Raw genomic sequence first — 18,702 nt, 5'->3', positions numbered from 1 at the left:
TTCGAACCGATGAAAAAAGAAACAAAACACAAGCAAAAGCGTTGCCCCCATATGACTACTGGTCCACTCACCTCAATCCAAAAAGCTCTGCGCCTTCCCCCTGCACCATTCTCCAAAGCCGTGTGTGCAGGTACAGGCTGCACTCTGCGCCCCTCCTGAAGAGTGATCTTAAATACTGTGAGAGATACAGACTACCACAGCAGAATGCTCTCAATCAATGCAGAGCCAATGCAGAGCCGCTCGCAACATACTACTTACCAGAAGCTGCCAGTTAGGCCTTGCCTCTGTGGTGATATCTTCATAAGGGTACAAACTCCCGGTCCCCTTCCCGTCCACCACGGACCACCACAGACCACCACAGACCACTCCTGCCCACTCTGCTCCAATTCTGCATAATATAATGTAATAGCTCACTAAATACCACACATAAAAGATCTTAGCAGCGCTTCACACCCTATAACATGAAACAGCAACCAAAAAATCAATTGAACCCCCCTCCCTCTTAGCTCTCCTGCCCTCGTGGCAATAGAATGCAGCACTGTTTAGGTGGAACTCCCTATTTAAACAGGCATTTGTGTTCCACATTTTGAACTGTGACCACCCCACCTTGCACCATTGACTGGGCTTCTATACCTGCCAGGCAATCCATTCAACCACGAAGATGGCTAATCAGATTTTTATCAAGTGGTCCATTATCATTTGCATGATCTTACATGCGATTTCCAACTAGATCCCTTCCTGGTTGACAACCAAAGGAGTCAAGCATCCTCTGACCTCCATGCAGGAGAAAGAAACTCTTCAAATAATGCACCCCCTACAGAGTCAGTCCAGAATCACAGGAGCTGTTGCTACAGCCTATGACCGATGGTTCCCCAAAAACACTCTGAACAGCCCACAAAATCCCTATACAAAAATATATTCTCCAATAAACTATGAGAGACAGTGGGAAGTCTTAAAGACAACTGTAGACAAATCCATGACCAATAATTGTGAGTTTTATAAATGAGACTTTATTTTCCCCAATAATCCTTTGCCAGCATATAAGGGGCCCCTTATGTATACATTGGTACTGAAACTGGGTGAACTGCTCCCCACTGTGTGATCCCCTGATTGTTTGTAGCTCGCTTGCTACCAAATGGCCCGCCCCACCCACCTCCCTCTTTGCTTCCTGCTCTCTTGTTTCTCTGCCTCCCTCGCCATGTTCTTCCCTTGATGATTGTAAAGCGATCCATTGCTTCTCATAGCTAGGTCCATGCTCAATAAATACCCTGATAATTATAAAAAAATGATAAGATTGTTAAAGAAAAGAGAATTTTATGATGAAAGCGGTATCTAGAGACATCTGAATGCTCTCCACTTTCCCAGTAATGGAATATGGCAAGACGTGATATAGTCGATTACTGGTAGGATCATCCACATCAGTAAAGATGATTCCCCAAAAAGATGGAAAGAGATGAATATAAGTGTCATGTGATCAGTCATCATATGTTTTGCCAATTAGAAAAAGAATCACCAAAAAAGTACAACTATTGTATATTAATACATGATTTATGTTCATCATTTGTATACTGCATATAGATATGATACATATAAACACATGTCATGTGGACAAGTTCCCTTTTGTGTTAAACAGCGATGCATATAAAATCGATTGTGTTACTAGAGTGACAAAAATAAAACAGTGAAATAAAATGTGACTCAAACTGAAGATGCATAAAATAATCAAATTTTCTGTGGTTAATATTCTTGTTTTTCTCTAATTTCTTTTCTCTTTTTTCTGTTTCTGTTTCAGTTTTTATTTTTATTTTTATTTTTTTCTCTAGCGTTCATTCTCTGGTCATAGTATTTTCTATCAATTTCAAAAGGTGAGTAGCATGTTTGAATGTTCAATGGGATATGGTTTTGCTCCTGTAAATTCACTGAATTATAAGCAACAGTTTGGTGCCTTTGTGTTGTATTTTATAATGCACATTCTCATTTAGGAACAGTTCAAATAGATTGTAGGACCAACATAAGGAAAGTATCTTCCATCACAGTGACATAAGGAAAGTATCTTCCATCCGTCTTTTCCCCCATTAAGAGAGACGCATATTGTTACTGAAACAAGAGAAAACAGCTGCATTCACGTGTGTCCTTGAAATCGAATTAATAAGCATACACATGTATAATTTGCATGATCAGAAAATACTGCTATAACCCACTGTGAGTAGATTTTATTTTAATGGATCAAACAATGGGGGTTTTCTTAAATGCAGAATGTTTACTGAAGACTTGCAATTCTTTAGGCAATGCATGCAGGCACAGAAACTCAATTTTTGTATAGACGATAAAAGACGTAAAAGGAAGAATTGTACAACACAAGGCAAGTGGATAGTCCAAAGAGAGAGAGCAGCATGTGCACAGTGACCAGCTTCCAGGTCCTGAGTGCCAGGGGCACATGGGGAAGTGGTAGTGAGGGAGATGGCTCTCTCAAGTGAGGATGGGAGATTGATCAGAGCGGTGAACTGGGATTTTATCTAAAGCCATAGCGTGTGTGCAAGTGCAAGGTCATGATTGAAGTGATGACTTGTATTGTACACTGAGACTTGTAAGTGCAGACTGATAATCTCTTGGGTGGTCTGGATGGAGTTTGAACTGAGGAGCTCTGATTGGCCATCGCAGATTTCAAAATATGCAATTAGGATAAGGTTGGCATGGCAAGCAGATGAAAGATCCCCAATCTGTGAATGAATTGATTGAAGAAAGCGAAAAGGCTGTCGAGTGCCCAGTAGACGTTGATGGTATGAACAGTGAAGGTGTCATGGTGAGCTAATATGGCATTCAGTAAGAGAAAGCTAGCTCCAAGAAGGGAGCCAGAAAGAGAGTGTTTTTTGCTGAGGGGTGGCATGAAGGTGGCGCTCCGGCAAATATGCAGGACCCAGGAAGCACTCTCTGCTTTCTTGTTCCTGTTGTATGCTGCACAGAAGCTGGAGGGCATTCATTGCAGCATTCAGCCCAAGGGCGAGAGGACTGAAATATGGAGCAGGGCTGCAGGTAAAGAAAACATGTATGTGTGTGTGCGTGCATGAAACGGTTTGTGTTTGTAAGTGGGTGCGTACATGAGAGAGTGTATGTTATTTGCCAGAGAAACATATGAATGCTGTATTGGTGCGCAGCAGAGGTGAATGCGCGAGTGACTGAAGAAAGAATGCGGCATAAATCCTATATGTCTGTGTGAATGTGGGAGCGAATGATGAATGAATGATGCGTGTGAATGCTGATGGTGTGCTGGGCCCTGGGAGCATTCCTCTGATTTAGAAGTAAAGTGGAATGCAAGAGGTGCGGGCGTAGGACAGAACCTCTTACAGTGTCATGGCATTTTACTCAGCATCAAGGGTGAAGGCAGCATAATGAGTGTTCCTAAGTGGTACTGGCCCACATTGGTGAAGGCAGCATAATGAGTGTACTATGTGGTACTACCCATACTTGTGGGTCCAGTCTGGACATTTCCTTACTCTGGTTTGGTATGGTTTACTGGGCTGAAGCTAGCACAAGTGTTCCTACATGTTACTGACACTCATTGGCAGGTCCAGTCTGGACACATCTTCACTGTGGCATTACATTTGTTACTGGGCATCAAGGGTAAAGGCATCATGATGAGTGTTCCCATCTGGTGCTGGCCCATATTGGTTGGTCCAGTTAAGGTATTTCTTTACTGTGGTTTGGAATTATGTACTGGGCATCAATGGTGAAGGCAGCAAGAGTGTTCCTACATGGTACTGGCCCACATTGGTGGGTCCAGTCAGGACACATATTCACTGTGGCGTGGCATTTGTTACTGGGCATCAGGGGTGAAGGCTGCATGATGGGTGTTGCTACATTGTCCTGGCCCACATTGGTGGGTACAATCTGGAGATGTTTCTTAACTGTGGTATTGCATGTTTCTACTAGCCATCACGGCTGAAGGCAGCATAAGGAGTGTTTCTACATGATACTGGCCCACATTGGTGGATTCAGTCTGAACATATTGTTTACTGTGATATCTCATTTTTTACTGGGTACTAAGTGTGAAGGCATCATAATGAGTAGTCCTGCGTGGGACTGCCCACAAATTTAGGTCCAGTCTGGACTAGTTTCTTTACTGTGGCATGCAAGGCAGTGTTTGTTTACAATGGATCCCTATGGTATCCTCCTGTGTTATGTTTGTACATAAAGTCGGCGGACCCATTGGGATCTCCAGCATTTGTACCCACATGAAAATACTTTCCAGTACAAATGCTGTAGTATTTGTATGGTGGAGAGGAAGGAAGATGGCAGAAACACAACTTGCATTCTGCCTCTCATCTCCACCATATAAATGACTGAAAATGTGGCGTGGCACAAATGAAAGGCGTAAAAGCTTTACTCATGGCTTTTAGGCCTTTCGTTCACGTTATGCCACAATTGAAAATGAGCTCTGAGATCTTCAGCCAGAAAGAGAGTGTTTTTTGCTGAGGGGTGGCATGAAGGTGGCGCTCCGGCAAATATGCAGGACCCAGGAAGCACTCTCTGCTTTCTTGTTCCTGTTGTATGCTGCACAGAAGCTGGAGGGCATTCATTGCAGCATTCAGCCCAAGGGCGAGAGGACTGAAATATGGAGCAGGGCTGCAGGTAAAGAAAACATGTATGTGTGTGTGCGTGCATGAAACGGTTTGTGTTTGTAAGTGGGTGCGTACATGAGAGAGTGTATGTTATTTGCCAGAGAAACATATGAATGCTGTATTGGTGCGCAGCAGAGGTGAATGCGCGAGTGACTGAAGAAAGAATGCGGCATAAATCCTATATGTCTGTGTGAATGTGGGAGCGAATGATGAATGAATGATGCGTGTGAATGCTGATGGTGTGCTGGGCCCTGGGAGCATTCCTCTGATTTAGAAGTAAAGTGGAATGCAAGAGGTGCGGGCGTAGGACAGAACCTCTTACAGTGTCATGGCATTTTACTCAGCATCAAGGGTGAAGGCAGCATAATGAGTGTTCCTAAGTGGTACTGGCCCACATTGGTGAAGGCAGCATAATGAGTGTACTATGTGGTACTACCCATACTTGTGGGTCCAGTCTGGACATTTCCTTACTCTGGTTTGGTATGGTTTACTGGGCTGAAGCTAGCACAAGTGTTCCTACATGTTACTGACACTCATTGGCAGGTCCAGTCTGGACACATCTTCACTGTGGCATTACATTTGTTACTGGGCATCAAGGGTAAAGGCATCATGATGAGTGTTCCCATCTGGTGCTGGCCCATATTGGTTGGTCCAGTTAAGGTATTTCTTTACTGTGGTTTGGAATTATGTACTGGGCATCAATGGTGAAGGCAGCAAGAGTGTTCCTACATGGTACTGGCCCACATTGGTGGGTCCAGTCAGGACACATATTCACTGTGGCGTGGCATTTGTTACTGGGCATCAGGGGTGAAGGCTGCATGATGGGTGTTGCTACATTGTCCTGGCCCACATTGGTGGGTACAATCTGGAGATGTTTCTTAACTGTGGTATTGCATGTTTCTACTAGCCATCACGGCTGAAGGCAGCATAAGGAGTGTTTCTACATGATACTGGCCCACATTGGTGGATTCAGTCTGAACATATTGTTTACTGTGATATCTCATTTTTTACTGGGTACTAAGTGTGAAGGCATCATAATGAGTAGTCCTGCGTGGGACTGCCCACAAATTTAGGTCCAGTCTGGACTAGTTTCTTTACTGTGGCATGCAAGGCAGTGTTTGTTTACAATGGATCCCTATGGTATCCTCCTGTGTTATGTTTGTACATAAAGTCGGCGGACCCATTGGGATCTCCAGCATTTGTACCCACATGAAAATACTTTCCAGTACAAATGCTGTAGTATTTGTATGGTGGAGAGGAAGGAAGATGGCAGAAACACAACTTGCATTCTGCCTCTCATCTCCACCATATAAATGACTGAAAATGTGGCGTGGCACAAATGAAAGGCGTAAAAGCTTTACTCATGGCTTTTAGGCCTTTCGTTCACGTTATGCCACAATTGAAAATGAGCTCTGAGATCTTCAGAGATAATACCTTTCATACACAATTCTATGAAAGGTATTCATTCTGAAGAGCCTATTATTTTGTTTATGCTAAAAAACATCCTGCTGTAGTCGTCTTGATAACAAGGTATTCAAACTTCTTTTTTTGAACCTTTTCTTAAACTGAAAACTAGACTGATTACCTTCAACCATTATATATTATATTAATATTAATATTATTATATTAATATTTCAGCAGACAAAGGAGGATGCACAGTGGTGTGATGGTGGTCAAACAGCATGTCACAGCCGGAGAGTATTTTAATCTCCACATCTTAATGGTCGCCCATCACTCGGTGGAGGACCCTGCTTTGTCTGCTGCTGTTTGCAGTTAATCACTGCATTTGAGCCAGAGAAAACAAAGTAGCAGACTACACCCATTAGTCCATGGTTGCCGGCAGCAGTCATTGGATGAGAGGGGGAAAAACGGCGACACGTTCATGCCAAGTAAATATGAACTGCAATACGCTACCAAAGAGCACTTCATGGTTACATGGTGGTGATGGATAACTTGCTTTGATAGTATCTGTTTACGATATCAGTAAAATGAGTCCAAGTGCAGCCTCTCAGAGCCCCTGCTCAAAAGCAATTTTTTATACAGTTGTGGCTCTACCCCTTCTATTACCAGCCCCCTTAACACTAGAGCAGCAACATGCTCGGCCGGCATGGTGGGGAGGTGAACTGGTTTGAATCTGCAGCACAGCGACTCAAAGATCAAGGGATTACCAAAGACAGCTCCTGAAGGTTCTATTGGTTTGACTGTGTCAAATAGGTTACAAACACATCCCTAAGTGGTACAAGTAGGCTGTTCTGTCTCTCATGGGCTCAGGGACAAGATAGGTGCTTGTACTCATTCTCCCATACATTGGGGGGGGGGCTTCCAAACAATTTCAGGAGTCCTTCACCTCTGTGAGGTCCTGGGTAATGGTGTAGCTGGCAGAGAGGCAGGTCTTGATCCAGCAGCTGGTCACCCCTAATGTGCCCTTGGGATGGTTAGGGAGCAGAGCTTGCCTCTTCCTTGGACACTGAATCTTCTCCTCACTGGCAGAGGGCTTTGGAAAGTCAACTATTCCAAAAGATTCCCACGTAAAAATCTTACTTCTGCCTGGATGGCCCAAAGTGAATCAAAGGAAGAATGGGAACCCCCTGCTTTTATAGGAAAAGACTTCAGGTGATTGAACACTTTAAGGTTTCCAAGCACTGTTCTTGAGATAAATGATCTTTGCTTTCTGGCATTCTATCCAAAGTGCTTGGTGTTAAAGGTAGTGTAGGGGACAGGAAGAAAAAGAAGTACAAAGAGAAACAAAATGGTGGAATCTTGCCCCACTTGTGCTGAGCTCCTTCTCTCTACACTACTCCTGCCCCCTTCTCAGCCCGAGATCATCAAAGGCCCTTTGGTATGCAACACCCTTGTATGAGGCTACTCTTTTCGGGTTCAGTGTGCCTCTTAGACACTTTGTGTCATGGATAGGAGCTCCAGGTGAGGGCTTGTTTTTCTCTGGCACTTGACATTCCCCAAGGCTATCGCTCCCCCCATAAATTGCTGATCCCCCCATAAATTGCTGATCCAATCTTCTCTGGATGGCATCCAGACATGATTCAACCAAGCTCGTAATTACGCTAGCTAGAATGAGCTAGAATGAGACATCAGTTAAAAATGTGTAATTAGTACACTACTACACAGTAGCTGTTCTGAAAATGCATTATATCATGTTTCCTTCTCTTTCCTTTCTGTCTTGTTTCATGCTGGGTCTCTTAGTCGGCCTATACCCGAAACAAATCATCGTCCCCCTAGAGACACAGAGATGGTCAACATGATCTGAGTCATCAGGAGAAATTCTATATCTAAGTGCCTACTTTTCTACCTTTCCAGAATCTAAAAGGACATTTTAGGGAGACAGATCTCTTGCTGGAATGGTCTTCCAGTCAGTTTTCGTCAGTTTCTACTTTCCGAGAAAATATGAAAAACCTGACTCTCGAATGAAGTGTACAGTTAGCAGTATCTTCCAAGCTGTTTGATCGAGCCTGTTTGATCCACTCACTGTATACATATGAATATTCACTGACAAAACTTTGTTAAAGGGACATTATGGTTAAGTTGCACTAATACAAACCTATGAGATGTATTAACAAAAGCGTTGTTAAAAGAACGTTATGGTTGCAAGGTAAAATCAAAAAACCAAAGGAATTTGTCAGTTATGGTAAGCTATTCAACCGTACCTTGTGCCACTGCCATGCACTGCTAAGACTAACAATCACGACATCAAAGTTGACATCACAAATGGCATCATCAATGACATCACTGATGACATCACATATCTGGGGCAGTTGCTTTCTTTCAATGACAGTAAGAATTTTAAGCAGAGGACTTGATCTGGTCATACTGTATTGTAAACATGATACACACACTCTGAAGGTCTTGTATATGTAGACCTTAACCGTGTGCAATGTTCTTATGGTACTTTCCTTGGGGATTTGCCTGAGCTCATGATGCTGATACATGGAACAATAAGCAGGCCCCAGACAGACAATACAATTTTTATACATGATGATGAAGTGTAATATTAGTGCCATTTTCTTGTTATAGAATTTGTTTCCTCCTTACTAGAGTTTCCCTGTATGTGCCACAGATGTGTATGCACTGACGGTCTCCATATATATTTTTTGTACTAACACATATGTGTAGTTATTCTTATCTTGTTAACTGTTGATTCCAAGTTTAACATTAGTTAACATCCTGATAGGCTTGGACCTATGATTCTACTGGCAAAACATACCAGATTAAAAATACTCTAATTCTATGGTCCATGCTGCAGCATTTGTCTATGTGTATGCATTATTAAATTGCTGTATTTATGACAAAAGTTGTTTAGAACGTTTCTGTTTCAATAAGTACATTTTGTGATACATTGAGTAATTCATGAGACGCCTCACAATCACCCATCATATGTTGCTACTGTAAGGAAGAAATGATATCAAAAATAGACAGTCACAAGTGATCAAAGTTCAGGGGTGATTATTAAACTGTATAGGTTGGTTGGAAAATTGCCTAATCTAAACCTAAATTCAAGATGGGAGCAAGCTACGACCATCAAATAAAAGTAAGACAGTCCGAGTGGCGTTGTGTCAAATAAAAAGCCCTATACTAAGAAAAACCTTTTGCCAATCCTTATGCTAAATACAAAAAGAGTGTGGAATAGGGTTCACAAGAAAGAAAGAAGTGTTCACAAATGATAAGTCAGGATGTGTTACCCGGGGGTCTCCCGTCCCCACGTTTTGAGCACGGACAAGGTGTGACTCTGAGCACAGCACACACTCGAGCTTCCCCAGCACGAGACAAAAGTTCCCCTTCACCTATGAGGACCTTCGGTGGTTAAGTCTCTTTTCTACAAAAAGTCTCTGTCATGATCACTGCTTCCAAGGAGTCAGGACCAGCCCAACGTCCTTGGAAGCAGGCCCCTAACCTTAATCCTAGGCACCAGCCAGTCCCCACTGGGACCTTTTGGACCTTGTCCTGGCGCCGGTGGCGCCAGGCTCATCAATGCCATCGGTCCCGGCACTGGAAGCGCCGGGCTCATAATCTATATGAAGATGCTTGGGTGGACTTACCTGCAGCAGACCATGCTGCTTACTTACCAGCTGCATAGGAATCCTCAGTAAGCCAGAACTACTTTCTTACCTGGTTGGGGCAAGCTCCTCTCCCTGGATACAACACTGGAACTCTTCTGGAACAGGAACTCTTTTCTTACCTAGGCGGGGCCGTGGAGGAAGACGCCTCAGCACTCCAAGGCTATTTAAACCACACCCGATTGATGAAACGTGCTTCGCGTTATTCTGCATCTGCAGCAGAACGCTCACCGAGTCTGTTCCAGCTTTTCTTCTATCCGGGCCCGAACCTGCAAGAACAATACTTACCATTCCTGCATCCAGTCTTCAGCAGAACCTGCAAGAACAATACTTACCATCCCCGCATCCAGTCTTCAGCAGCACCTGCAAAATAAGAAACTACAGGTTAGCACGGCAACCTTCATACGAAGCGCATTACTCACCTGATCCATCGGCAGCGACCATTTCATCACGCTGCATCTCCGCCTGTGAAAACAAAGGCATAGTTATTTCTTACCGGCACTCTGGGTCTCCAACGCTGCAATCCGGACCTGAAAGACAAAAGGAGAGACATTAGACAGGTATTTACTTACGCCCATCGCGCTCGCCATAATAGGACGCCTGCAAATACTCCGGCATTTTCCAGCATCTCTTCAGCACGAACCCGCAGCTGCAAGAGAAAAGAAACAGTTAGAGCGCTTGCATTTACTCACGCATTCCAAGCGCTTCATTCCCATTCCAAGGCTCTGGCTCCAGCTTCGGCTCCCTTCACACCATCTTCTGTCTCCAGAGCCCTGCAAAACAAATAGGAGAAAGCATTATACCAAACCCTGATCTACATAAAAGTGCCCTCGCACCTAAAGACTTTAAGGACAAAAGGTGTCCGGAAACTCACCGCTCGTGCAGTTAACGGCGGTAGCAATCCTCTGATGTTAAGAGGCCTACGTTTTACCCAGTGAAGGAACTGGCAACGGCACCCTGCACCAGACGCAGATGGAGAGCCCAGCATTCACCTATCTAAGGTGAGCACGTTGACTGGGGGGATTCTACGGGGAAGCTGGGAATAGAGAGAGAGAGAGAGAGAGAGACACTCAACTGCCCAGATCATTAACCCCCATATTCTCTCACCTGCAGAAATCCCACCCTTCGAGTTCGACACACAGTGCGAAGAGGCTCAGCCCCAGAAGCCAACCGAGTCCTGCACATCACCTTTCGAGTCACAGACACCTTCCTGCCTAGACCAGCGCCTCCGTGCGAATCAGGTGAGCGTTACAGTCTCTTGCCTCCCAGGACCTGATGAGTTGCAAAAATAACAACCAAAAAGAAGTTCTGTTCCAAATGTCTTGAATGTTTGCCTCCCTCCACCATGTTCACTCTGGCTCTCGTTCAAACACTTTCCTCTTTTGTTTTCACAGTTCTTTGGGTGAAAACATTTCACCCTTGGATCTCCCTCTTCTGGGCTCAGACCCTTCTTAAATCTCAGCCTCCCTCCATCGGGTTCACTATGGCTTTTCAGAACAGTCTCACCTGTGACGTTCACAAGTCTTGAGGTCTTTTTAAACAGTTCACTGTGGATGCCCCTCTGCCGGGTTCACTTTCGTCAACACACTGTTCATTGGGACTTCAGGCTTCACCTTGTTCTATCGGCATCCCTCCGCCAGGTTCACTCTTGCCAATTCTTTCCTTTCACACATTTCTTCCTTTGAGTTCACTATGCTGGATTCACCTCCCTTAGCTTTCCAATTATGTGCAGGTCAAAGACTTTCGACTGTACAGGGGGTTTTGCCAGACCCCTGTATGGCCACTTTGAACTTTTCCTTGCGGCTCTCCTAGGGACTCCTTGCGGCTCTCCTAGGGCCTTCTGGTATCGGTAGTTCTACAAACACGGGATTAACCAGAGTATCTTGAGTAAGCACCCACGTGGTGCCGGACCCCTCTGCAACTGGCATTCCCTCAATGTCCACAGTTCTTTGTAGTTTTCATAATTTGCTACTTTGTGACTTTCATTCAACACAGTTCGGTTTCTTATTGGTTCTCCCCTCGACTCACCGGCTGTGATGAACCGATTGGCTTTACTTGTATCTGGAGTCAAGGACGGTACCATGGTAGCAGGCACCTCCCTCTGTCCTGTTTATCAGCGTAGGCATGCTCCGTGTACTGTTGAAATCTGCTGAAAAACACTTGGGCTGTTGTTCGTGGTCTTATGTTTCCTTCTGTGGAGGCTTCACCGGTCTGGGTCAGAAATGACAAGGTTGCTTCTCTCCTTGTCACCCCTTCGGTAATTGCCGCTTTTCTCCTCCCCTTGAATGCCGTGCTCGGATAGCTCTCTCCTCGTGCGGTCTGCCCTGTTCGTATTGTGCTCTTGTGCTCCACCTTTTATCCCTATGGGGAAAAATGTCAAGTGTGTGTGATTCTGGTCCATTGCCTGACTCTGCCTGACCCTTGTGTTGGGACATGTCAGGTAAATGGCTCTAGGGTTAGCCCGATGTCTTCCATGGTGTGGGAAAGTGTTTGTGTCCGAAAAGGGGGGGTTGTCATGAAAATTGATATTCTTAGCCCCGGGGGGTTGGTAAATCCAGAAGGGTGAGAATGGTAAGGTTTGTGAAACAAACGGGAATGATTGGGTGATTGGGTTTATTGTCATGAGATGAACAGGGAGGATTGTGTGAATGGTAGTGTTTTGTCTGAGAAGATTGGGAGTGTAGGAAATAACAAGCAGAGGGACGGGAAGGAGAATGACTGAGAGTATTTGTGCAGTTTCTATGGGATTTGTTATATACAGAGAGTTTGTTGGATTTGGGCAAGAGAGATGCGATGAGAGGAAGGGAGGCAGATGTGGTACCTCCTACAGAAACCTCAGGAACTCCGTCCTCCTCACTTTCCACTTTGGTATAATGACACGTCTCACCTGGGGCATTTTCCTGAACACAACCCTGAGTGCCCCCATCCAGGGGATCCTTTATCACTCATTTGTTTCCAGGGTTGGGATCTGAGAGTGTCAGCCCTTCCTTGACCACCTGAATAACAGATTCTCAAGGTCCGCCTCAGAGAATACCACCAGGTTTCTGACACTAACAACACTCTAAACAGAATCCCTTCTAAGGAATTTCCATCAGGATTGTTGCAGAGGAGTGGCATCATATGTGATGTTATTGGTGATGTCCTTGATGATGCCATTTGTGATGTCATATTTGATGTCCTGTTTCTTAGTATTAGCAGTGATGGCAGTGGCATGAGTTGTGTTTGCATAGCTTACCATAACTGGTGAATTTCTTTGGTTGTACGATTTTGCCTTGCAATCATAATGCCCCTTTAACAAAGTTGTTTTCAAAGGATTGCCTGTTTTTATTAGTACAACCTAACATTAACATCCAGTTGTGGTGTGTGCAATGTGTATTGGCAGTGCAGCATGAGACTATTGCTTGGATTGCTGCCTTGGGCAGGTCTGTCTACATAGTTTGTGTAGAGGAGGAGATGCAGCCAAGGACTTCAAAATAACACACACAGCAAGGAGGACGCACAGTGTGTGCAGTTAGGATTGGCAGCACGGCAGGAGACTATTGTTTGGATTGCTACCTTTGGCAAGTCTGTCTACAGTGTTTGTGTAGAGGAGGATGTGTGGTCAAGGACTTTAAAATAGCACATACAGCAAGGAGCATGCGCAGTGTGTGCAGTGTGTATTGGCAGTGTGGCTGATATGATATGATAGTTTATTTATATAGCGCCTATACACAATGTGTTTCAAAGCGCTTCAAGGCAAGGAAGGGAACAAGGGAAAATACAACGTCATTCTTACACGCCATAAACAGTAAGGATGTGAAATTAACTATCGTACTCGGCCTGACGACATTTCAGATAGTGCAAGTGCTAAGATATAGATAAGGAAGGGAGGGGGAGAATGGGAAGGAAATGGAAACAGACAGGCGACTACCGTACTAGGCCTGACGACATTTCTGGTAGAGCTGGAGGAAAACAAAAGGTGAGGGAGAGGGGTGCAGAAAGGGAGGGGAGGAACAAAACAAGTGACTATCGTACTAGGCCTGACAACGTTTCAGATAGTGCTGGAGGGAAGGGGGGCAACAGTAAGGGGTTAGGGGAGCGACAGACGAGGTTGCTATCATAGTAGGTCCAGGGACAATTCTGATAGAGTAAGTGCATAGAAGAAAGTAAGGGGAGGAGGGGAGGAGATTGGAAAAGGGAGGGGAAAGGAGAGGGGAGGAGAGAACAGAGATTAAGCAGTCAAAAAGAGTGGAGAAGCAAGAGAGGAGAGCTAATACAATTGCATAATTCAGTAGTAACACATAATGTTGCAAGCCAGGATACAAGAAGAAGATGGAACAGCATGATTCAGGGCCACCATGAGTACAAGATGCAAAGGAAGTCCAGCATGAGAGTTGAGAAAGGGTGATGCACTGTGAATCAATGAAGTCCATAAAAGTAAAAATGCAGCATTGGCCAAAAAATGGTGATGGTGAAACCAGAATGTATCAAGACAGACTCCTGTGTGCAGGAAGGGGGGTGATGCACAAGGGAACACCACGGGGGCACCAGAGAGGGTGAGGATGGCCTGTTGGGACAGAGGGTGTAAACACATGTTGGTGCATGCTTACCTGCTGTCTTAGCAGGGGGTCGGACCCTGGATCCTCCTGGTCTGAACAGGTCCAAACAGCAATAGCCCTTTTCTTTGACTGCCCTTCACTTTGGACTCCCGGGCTAGAAACGCGCTTCATCTAAGAGTTAAGAGCAGGAAGCAAGAGGCAGGGCTAAGAAGGTGGGTGGGGCTTAGACCAGGTGACCTAGATCCGCAGCCTTTGGCAAGTCTGTGTACAGTGTTTGTGTAGAGGAAGAGGTGTGGCCAAGGACATCAAAATAGCACTAGCAGCGCGAGGCACGCACAGAGTGTGCAGTGATGATTGGCAGCACGACAGGAGACTATTGTTTGGATTGCTGCCTTTGGCAAGTCTGTCTAAAGTGTTTGTGTAGAGGAGGAGGTGCGGCCAAGGACTTCAAAATAGCAAACACAGCATGGAGCATGCGCAGTGTGTACAGTGCGTGTTGGCAGTGTGGCTGGAGACAATCAATTGGATTGCTGCCTTTGGCAAGTCTGTCTACAGTGTTTGTGTAGAGGAAGAGATGTGGCCAAGAATGTCAAAATATCACACATAGCGTGGAGCATGCGCATGTTGTTTGCAGTGTGTATTGGCAGGATGCCAGCAGAGTATTGGTTCAATTGCCACCTTTTGCAAGTCTGTCTACAGTGTTTTTGTAGAGGAGGATGCATGGCCACGGACTTCAAAATAGCAGACAGAGAGCCCGGAGCAAGCGCAGTGTGTGTATTTTGTATTGGCAGTATTTTGTATTTGGCGAGGAAGGTGAGGGGCTGGGCAAAAGAGACCTGAAGACAATCTCAGATTGGTGAGCGCGGTATTAGCACTGCTTCCTTTGTGTACTTTGTGATCCATCTGTTTGTCGCCCCCCCTATGTACGATCTGCGAAGCAAAGCCAAGGTTCTCCCTCTGCCTCGTGTAACTATGACTCAGGACTGCTTGACAAAGGACAATTAACTTTTGCAAATGGTCCTAGAAGTATCATTGCCATTGTGTCCTGGTAAAGGCCCTTCAAGTGCCGTGAATGGCATGGACACTTGCTCCTCACAGAACTTGTGAACAAGTATAGCAGTGCCGTCTGTAAATAGTTGTATGTTGGAAAAGGCATTCAGAAAGATAACTGCCTATTTTCCTCTAACTCAAGTGTCCCATCGACATCAGGTTACAGGCCACAGGACCCTCTCGTCAGATCACGGTCAAGGAGAGTGAATGACCAACCACATAGGTGTAGGGAAAGTAAGCCGGGAGACGGATTTCTCAGGCGGGAATTCGAGAAAATGGGAACAAGGCGAAAAGAAAGGCATGAATCGTGGGATCTCGCAGACATTTCCGTTTACGATTCTGAGTCATTTTCAACTACTGCTTCCACTCTTGTGCCACGTCCTCATCGTCATGTATCTGCCATTATATGACACGTGGACCAAAGAGTTGAGGAGTGTTTGTACAGGAGTTAAAACGTGGTGCTAGAAGAAATCAACCAAGTATTACGTATCCTGATGTCCCTGCATGAAGCACTTAAAGTTGAAGCAAAAAGTCAAACGACCCTGCTTGAGTCCTTACTATTTAAATTTAGCAATGTAGAAATACAAAATAAACTGAAGAACTTTTTTGTGGGTAATTTAAACACTGAACGGCCACACGAAGAAGTGCAATGTCCCTGCATTCCCGTGAAATCAGTATGAGATATAGGAACTGAATCAGATACCCAGTTTGAGCCCACCGGTCTGTGCCTGGTCGGCAGGAAGCCTATCTCAATTAAATGTATCCATGTGGGGGAGAACCCTTTCGGGCCTGTTATAGTTGAGGAGAAAAATCAAGAGCTGGAAGAGAATGTCTTGAAACAGGAGGATTTGTACACCTCGGTTGTTTTAATTAATTCTGGCCCCCTAGCAGATGTAATGGAAGATGGGAGAGCCCGGATCATCTTACCCAACCAATTGCCCAGAAAACATACTGTGAAAAGAAGAATGTCCCAAAAAAAATAAACTTGTAGAAACCCCTTGTAAAGACCCCCAGGAAGAAGGCATATAAACTGTCGTCAAGGACATTTTTATGAACTCTGATGAATCTGCCCTCGTTAATGACGGTTCTCAGAAATCAGCAACAACAAAACCATATGAGAACTGTAAAAAGTGTAGTAATGGTGCAGAATCCTGAAATTCAGTTAGATGCCGTAAATAATAAGATGTAAAAGGGTGCTCAGTCACCCCCACTCCAGGAGACAATTCATGTCGAAGCAGAGGAGACAAAAATCAGCAGGGAAGCACCAAGCCGGCCTCGAGTGGTCTTGGAAATTAGGTTTGCTTCTTTAGCTGTTCAGATGGAGGGCTTACAGTTGGGATTGAATCCATTATTTGTATCGCAGGAGCAGCATCCCAGCAGGGGCGACACCGGAAGGGGAGCTTTGTCGTAACATGGTCCACAGGAAGAGTGCCCCCACCCACCTTTCAAAAAACTGCCTCTGAATCATTAGACCCACACGCAGTAGTGCATCTGGAATGCAGGGGAAAACCTGTGTGCAGAACGTGCAAAGACGTTTTATTGGGAGGACTGACTCACCAAAAAGCTGGACCCTTTTTTTTTTATTTTTCAAAAAATAGGGGCACACCAAAAATCCCATTGTAATTTTGGAGGCGTAAACGTTCATGTTTATAGAGAGGTGACCACCATCTTGAAGGATGAAAGGGGTACTGATTTTCCATCCTCTCAACATGACTATTGTTCTTTGCGAACATACAGTGGGCTGGAAAGCACCTCTCGCTGACATGTTAATCAAGACTTCCCTTCAAATGTGACATATCAACTTTTGGTTGAATGCTTGCTACCAGAATATCGGGATGTGGCTCGAAACCGATCCAATATTCTGAAGCTTTTGAGTTCCATCTCAACTAAGGATATTGCAAGGGTAGATTTTGTGGATCTCTACCATAATGCTTTATTTTAATTCAAGGGTGGTATTCGACCTTATCCTGCAAGAAATAAGTTTAAGGAATTTGGGTGGGTGGAAATGGAGTGTCAGTATGGAGGGCGTAGGTTTGGGTATGTTAAATTGGGCATCCCCTAATGACCCTAGACCCATCATACTTGGCATAATGGAAAAGCCAGTTCACCTATTTATTATATATTTATAAATATTGGGGTATTAAACAAAACTAATAATTTGAACTACCCTGAGTGATCACTCCCTTCTGAGTACAGAAATACACCTCCCATGGAGTGAGCAATTAGGAGGTGGTCCATGGGATATTGAGGTCCAAGGGTCATATTAATCAAATTTTTGGGAATAAGAATATAGTCTCTTTGGCTAATCAGGCATTTGAGGAATGGGTTCTACGACCACTGGGGATTGGAAAGTGAACACACTAACGGTTGAATCTGTTAATCCTTTTGTGTATAGGATATTAACAATAGTCTTTAGGTCTTGTTTAACAGAACTTCTCATTTACATACACTTGACTCGAAATTTGCTGAATGTAAAAGGAGGCTTAGGGCTGAAATCAAGGCCATTAAAGTCCCACAGGGTGGGGCATATCATGGGATGGTGTAGACTATCAAGAAAATCCAGTTAAACTATAGAAACTGGGTTAAGGGAGGAAGAGTTCAATTGATTCTGAGGCATAATGACAATATGTTGGAGGTCTTGGGCAGCAAAAACTCCTTGATGTTCTGGCGATTCATTATTTTAATGGAATCTTCCAGTCACAAGCCATAAAGCAGATAAATGTGGCTGCGGAATCCAAGTGGGGTGCATATGTTGAAAAGATCTTTTCCCTAGACGAATCCATAACCACATTTGAGTTCCATTAGAGCATAGTTGACTGGCATAGATGACAGGCAGCTAGTAGTTGATGAAGAGATCATTTTTGAAATCCTTGGGGAAATGTGTACATCTATGGTCCTGGACCAAATAAGCTGTCTAATTTGGTTTTTCGCAGTAACCCGTTGCTATTGTCTCTCCTTTGATATACCTCTTTAAGAACATGATAGACACTAATAGCTTCCCTGAAACCTGTCAGACCGCCCATTTAATCCTTATTTACAAAAGGGGTCAAATGTCTGACCTTAAGAACAACCTACCGCCTGATCTCCATTTTAGACGCAGACAGGAAGGTGTTTACTACCTTGCTGCTTCATCATTTAGAGATCTGGGCCAAGGACACAGGATGCCTCCAAAAATGGCAAACTGGGTTTTGGATGTATTTAAGGGACAACGTTAAACCACTTCCTACTGAAGTGTCTTCAATCATTTGCATGGACTAAAAAATATAATACCCTCTATCATGCAACTATTGACCTTCCTGCGGCTTATGATAGAGTCAAAAGGAACACCTCTTGAAGAAGCTGCAGGGTTGGGGAATAACATCTGGGTTATTAAGACTGATCATAGGCTTACATGAGAACTCCCCTATACAGGTCAGACTCAATGAG

General features: G+C 44.5%; 1 protein-coding gene across 15 annotated transcripts in view; it reads left to right on the top strand.

Moving 5' to 3' along the window:
- Nucleotides 1-18,702, top strand: part of JAKMIP3 (Janus kinase and microtubule interacting protein 3) — a 2,072,678-nt gene that overhangs the window by 1,815,827 nt on the left and 238,149 nt on the right. For all 15 annotated transcript variants that reach the window (XM_069611426.1, XM_069611425.1, XM_069611424.1 and 12 more), the window contains one exon: nt 1,793-1,865. In XM_069611426.1, coding sequence (XP_069467527.1) covers nt 1,793-1,843 — 51 coding nt within the window. In that variant the 3' untranslated portion in view covers nt 1,844-1,865. The remainder of the gene's footprint in view (nt 1-1,792; nt 1,866-18,702) is intronic.

Source organism: Ambystoma mexicanum, chromosome 8 (assembly GCF_040938575.1).
Source record: "Ambystoma mexicanum isolate Mex_15411 chromosome 8, UKY_AmexF1_1, whole genome shotgun sequence".
Taxonomy (NCBI): Eukaryota; Metazoa; Chordata; class Amphibia; order Caudata; family Ambystomatidae; genus Ambystoma; species Ambystoma mexicanum.
The sequence above is the reverse complement of the archived record's forward strand: the minus strand, read 5'-3'. Positions and strand labels throughout refer to the sequence as shown.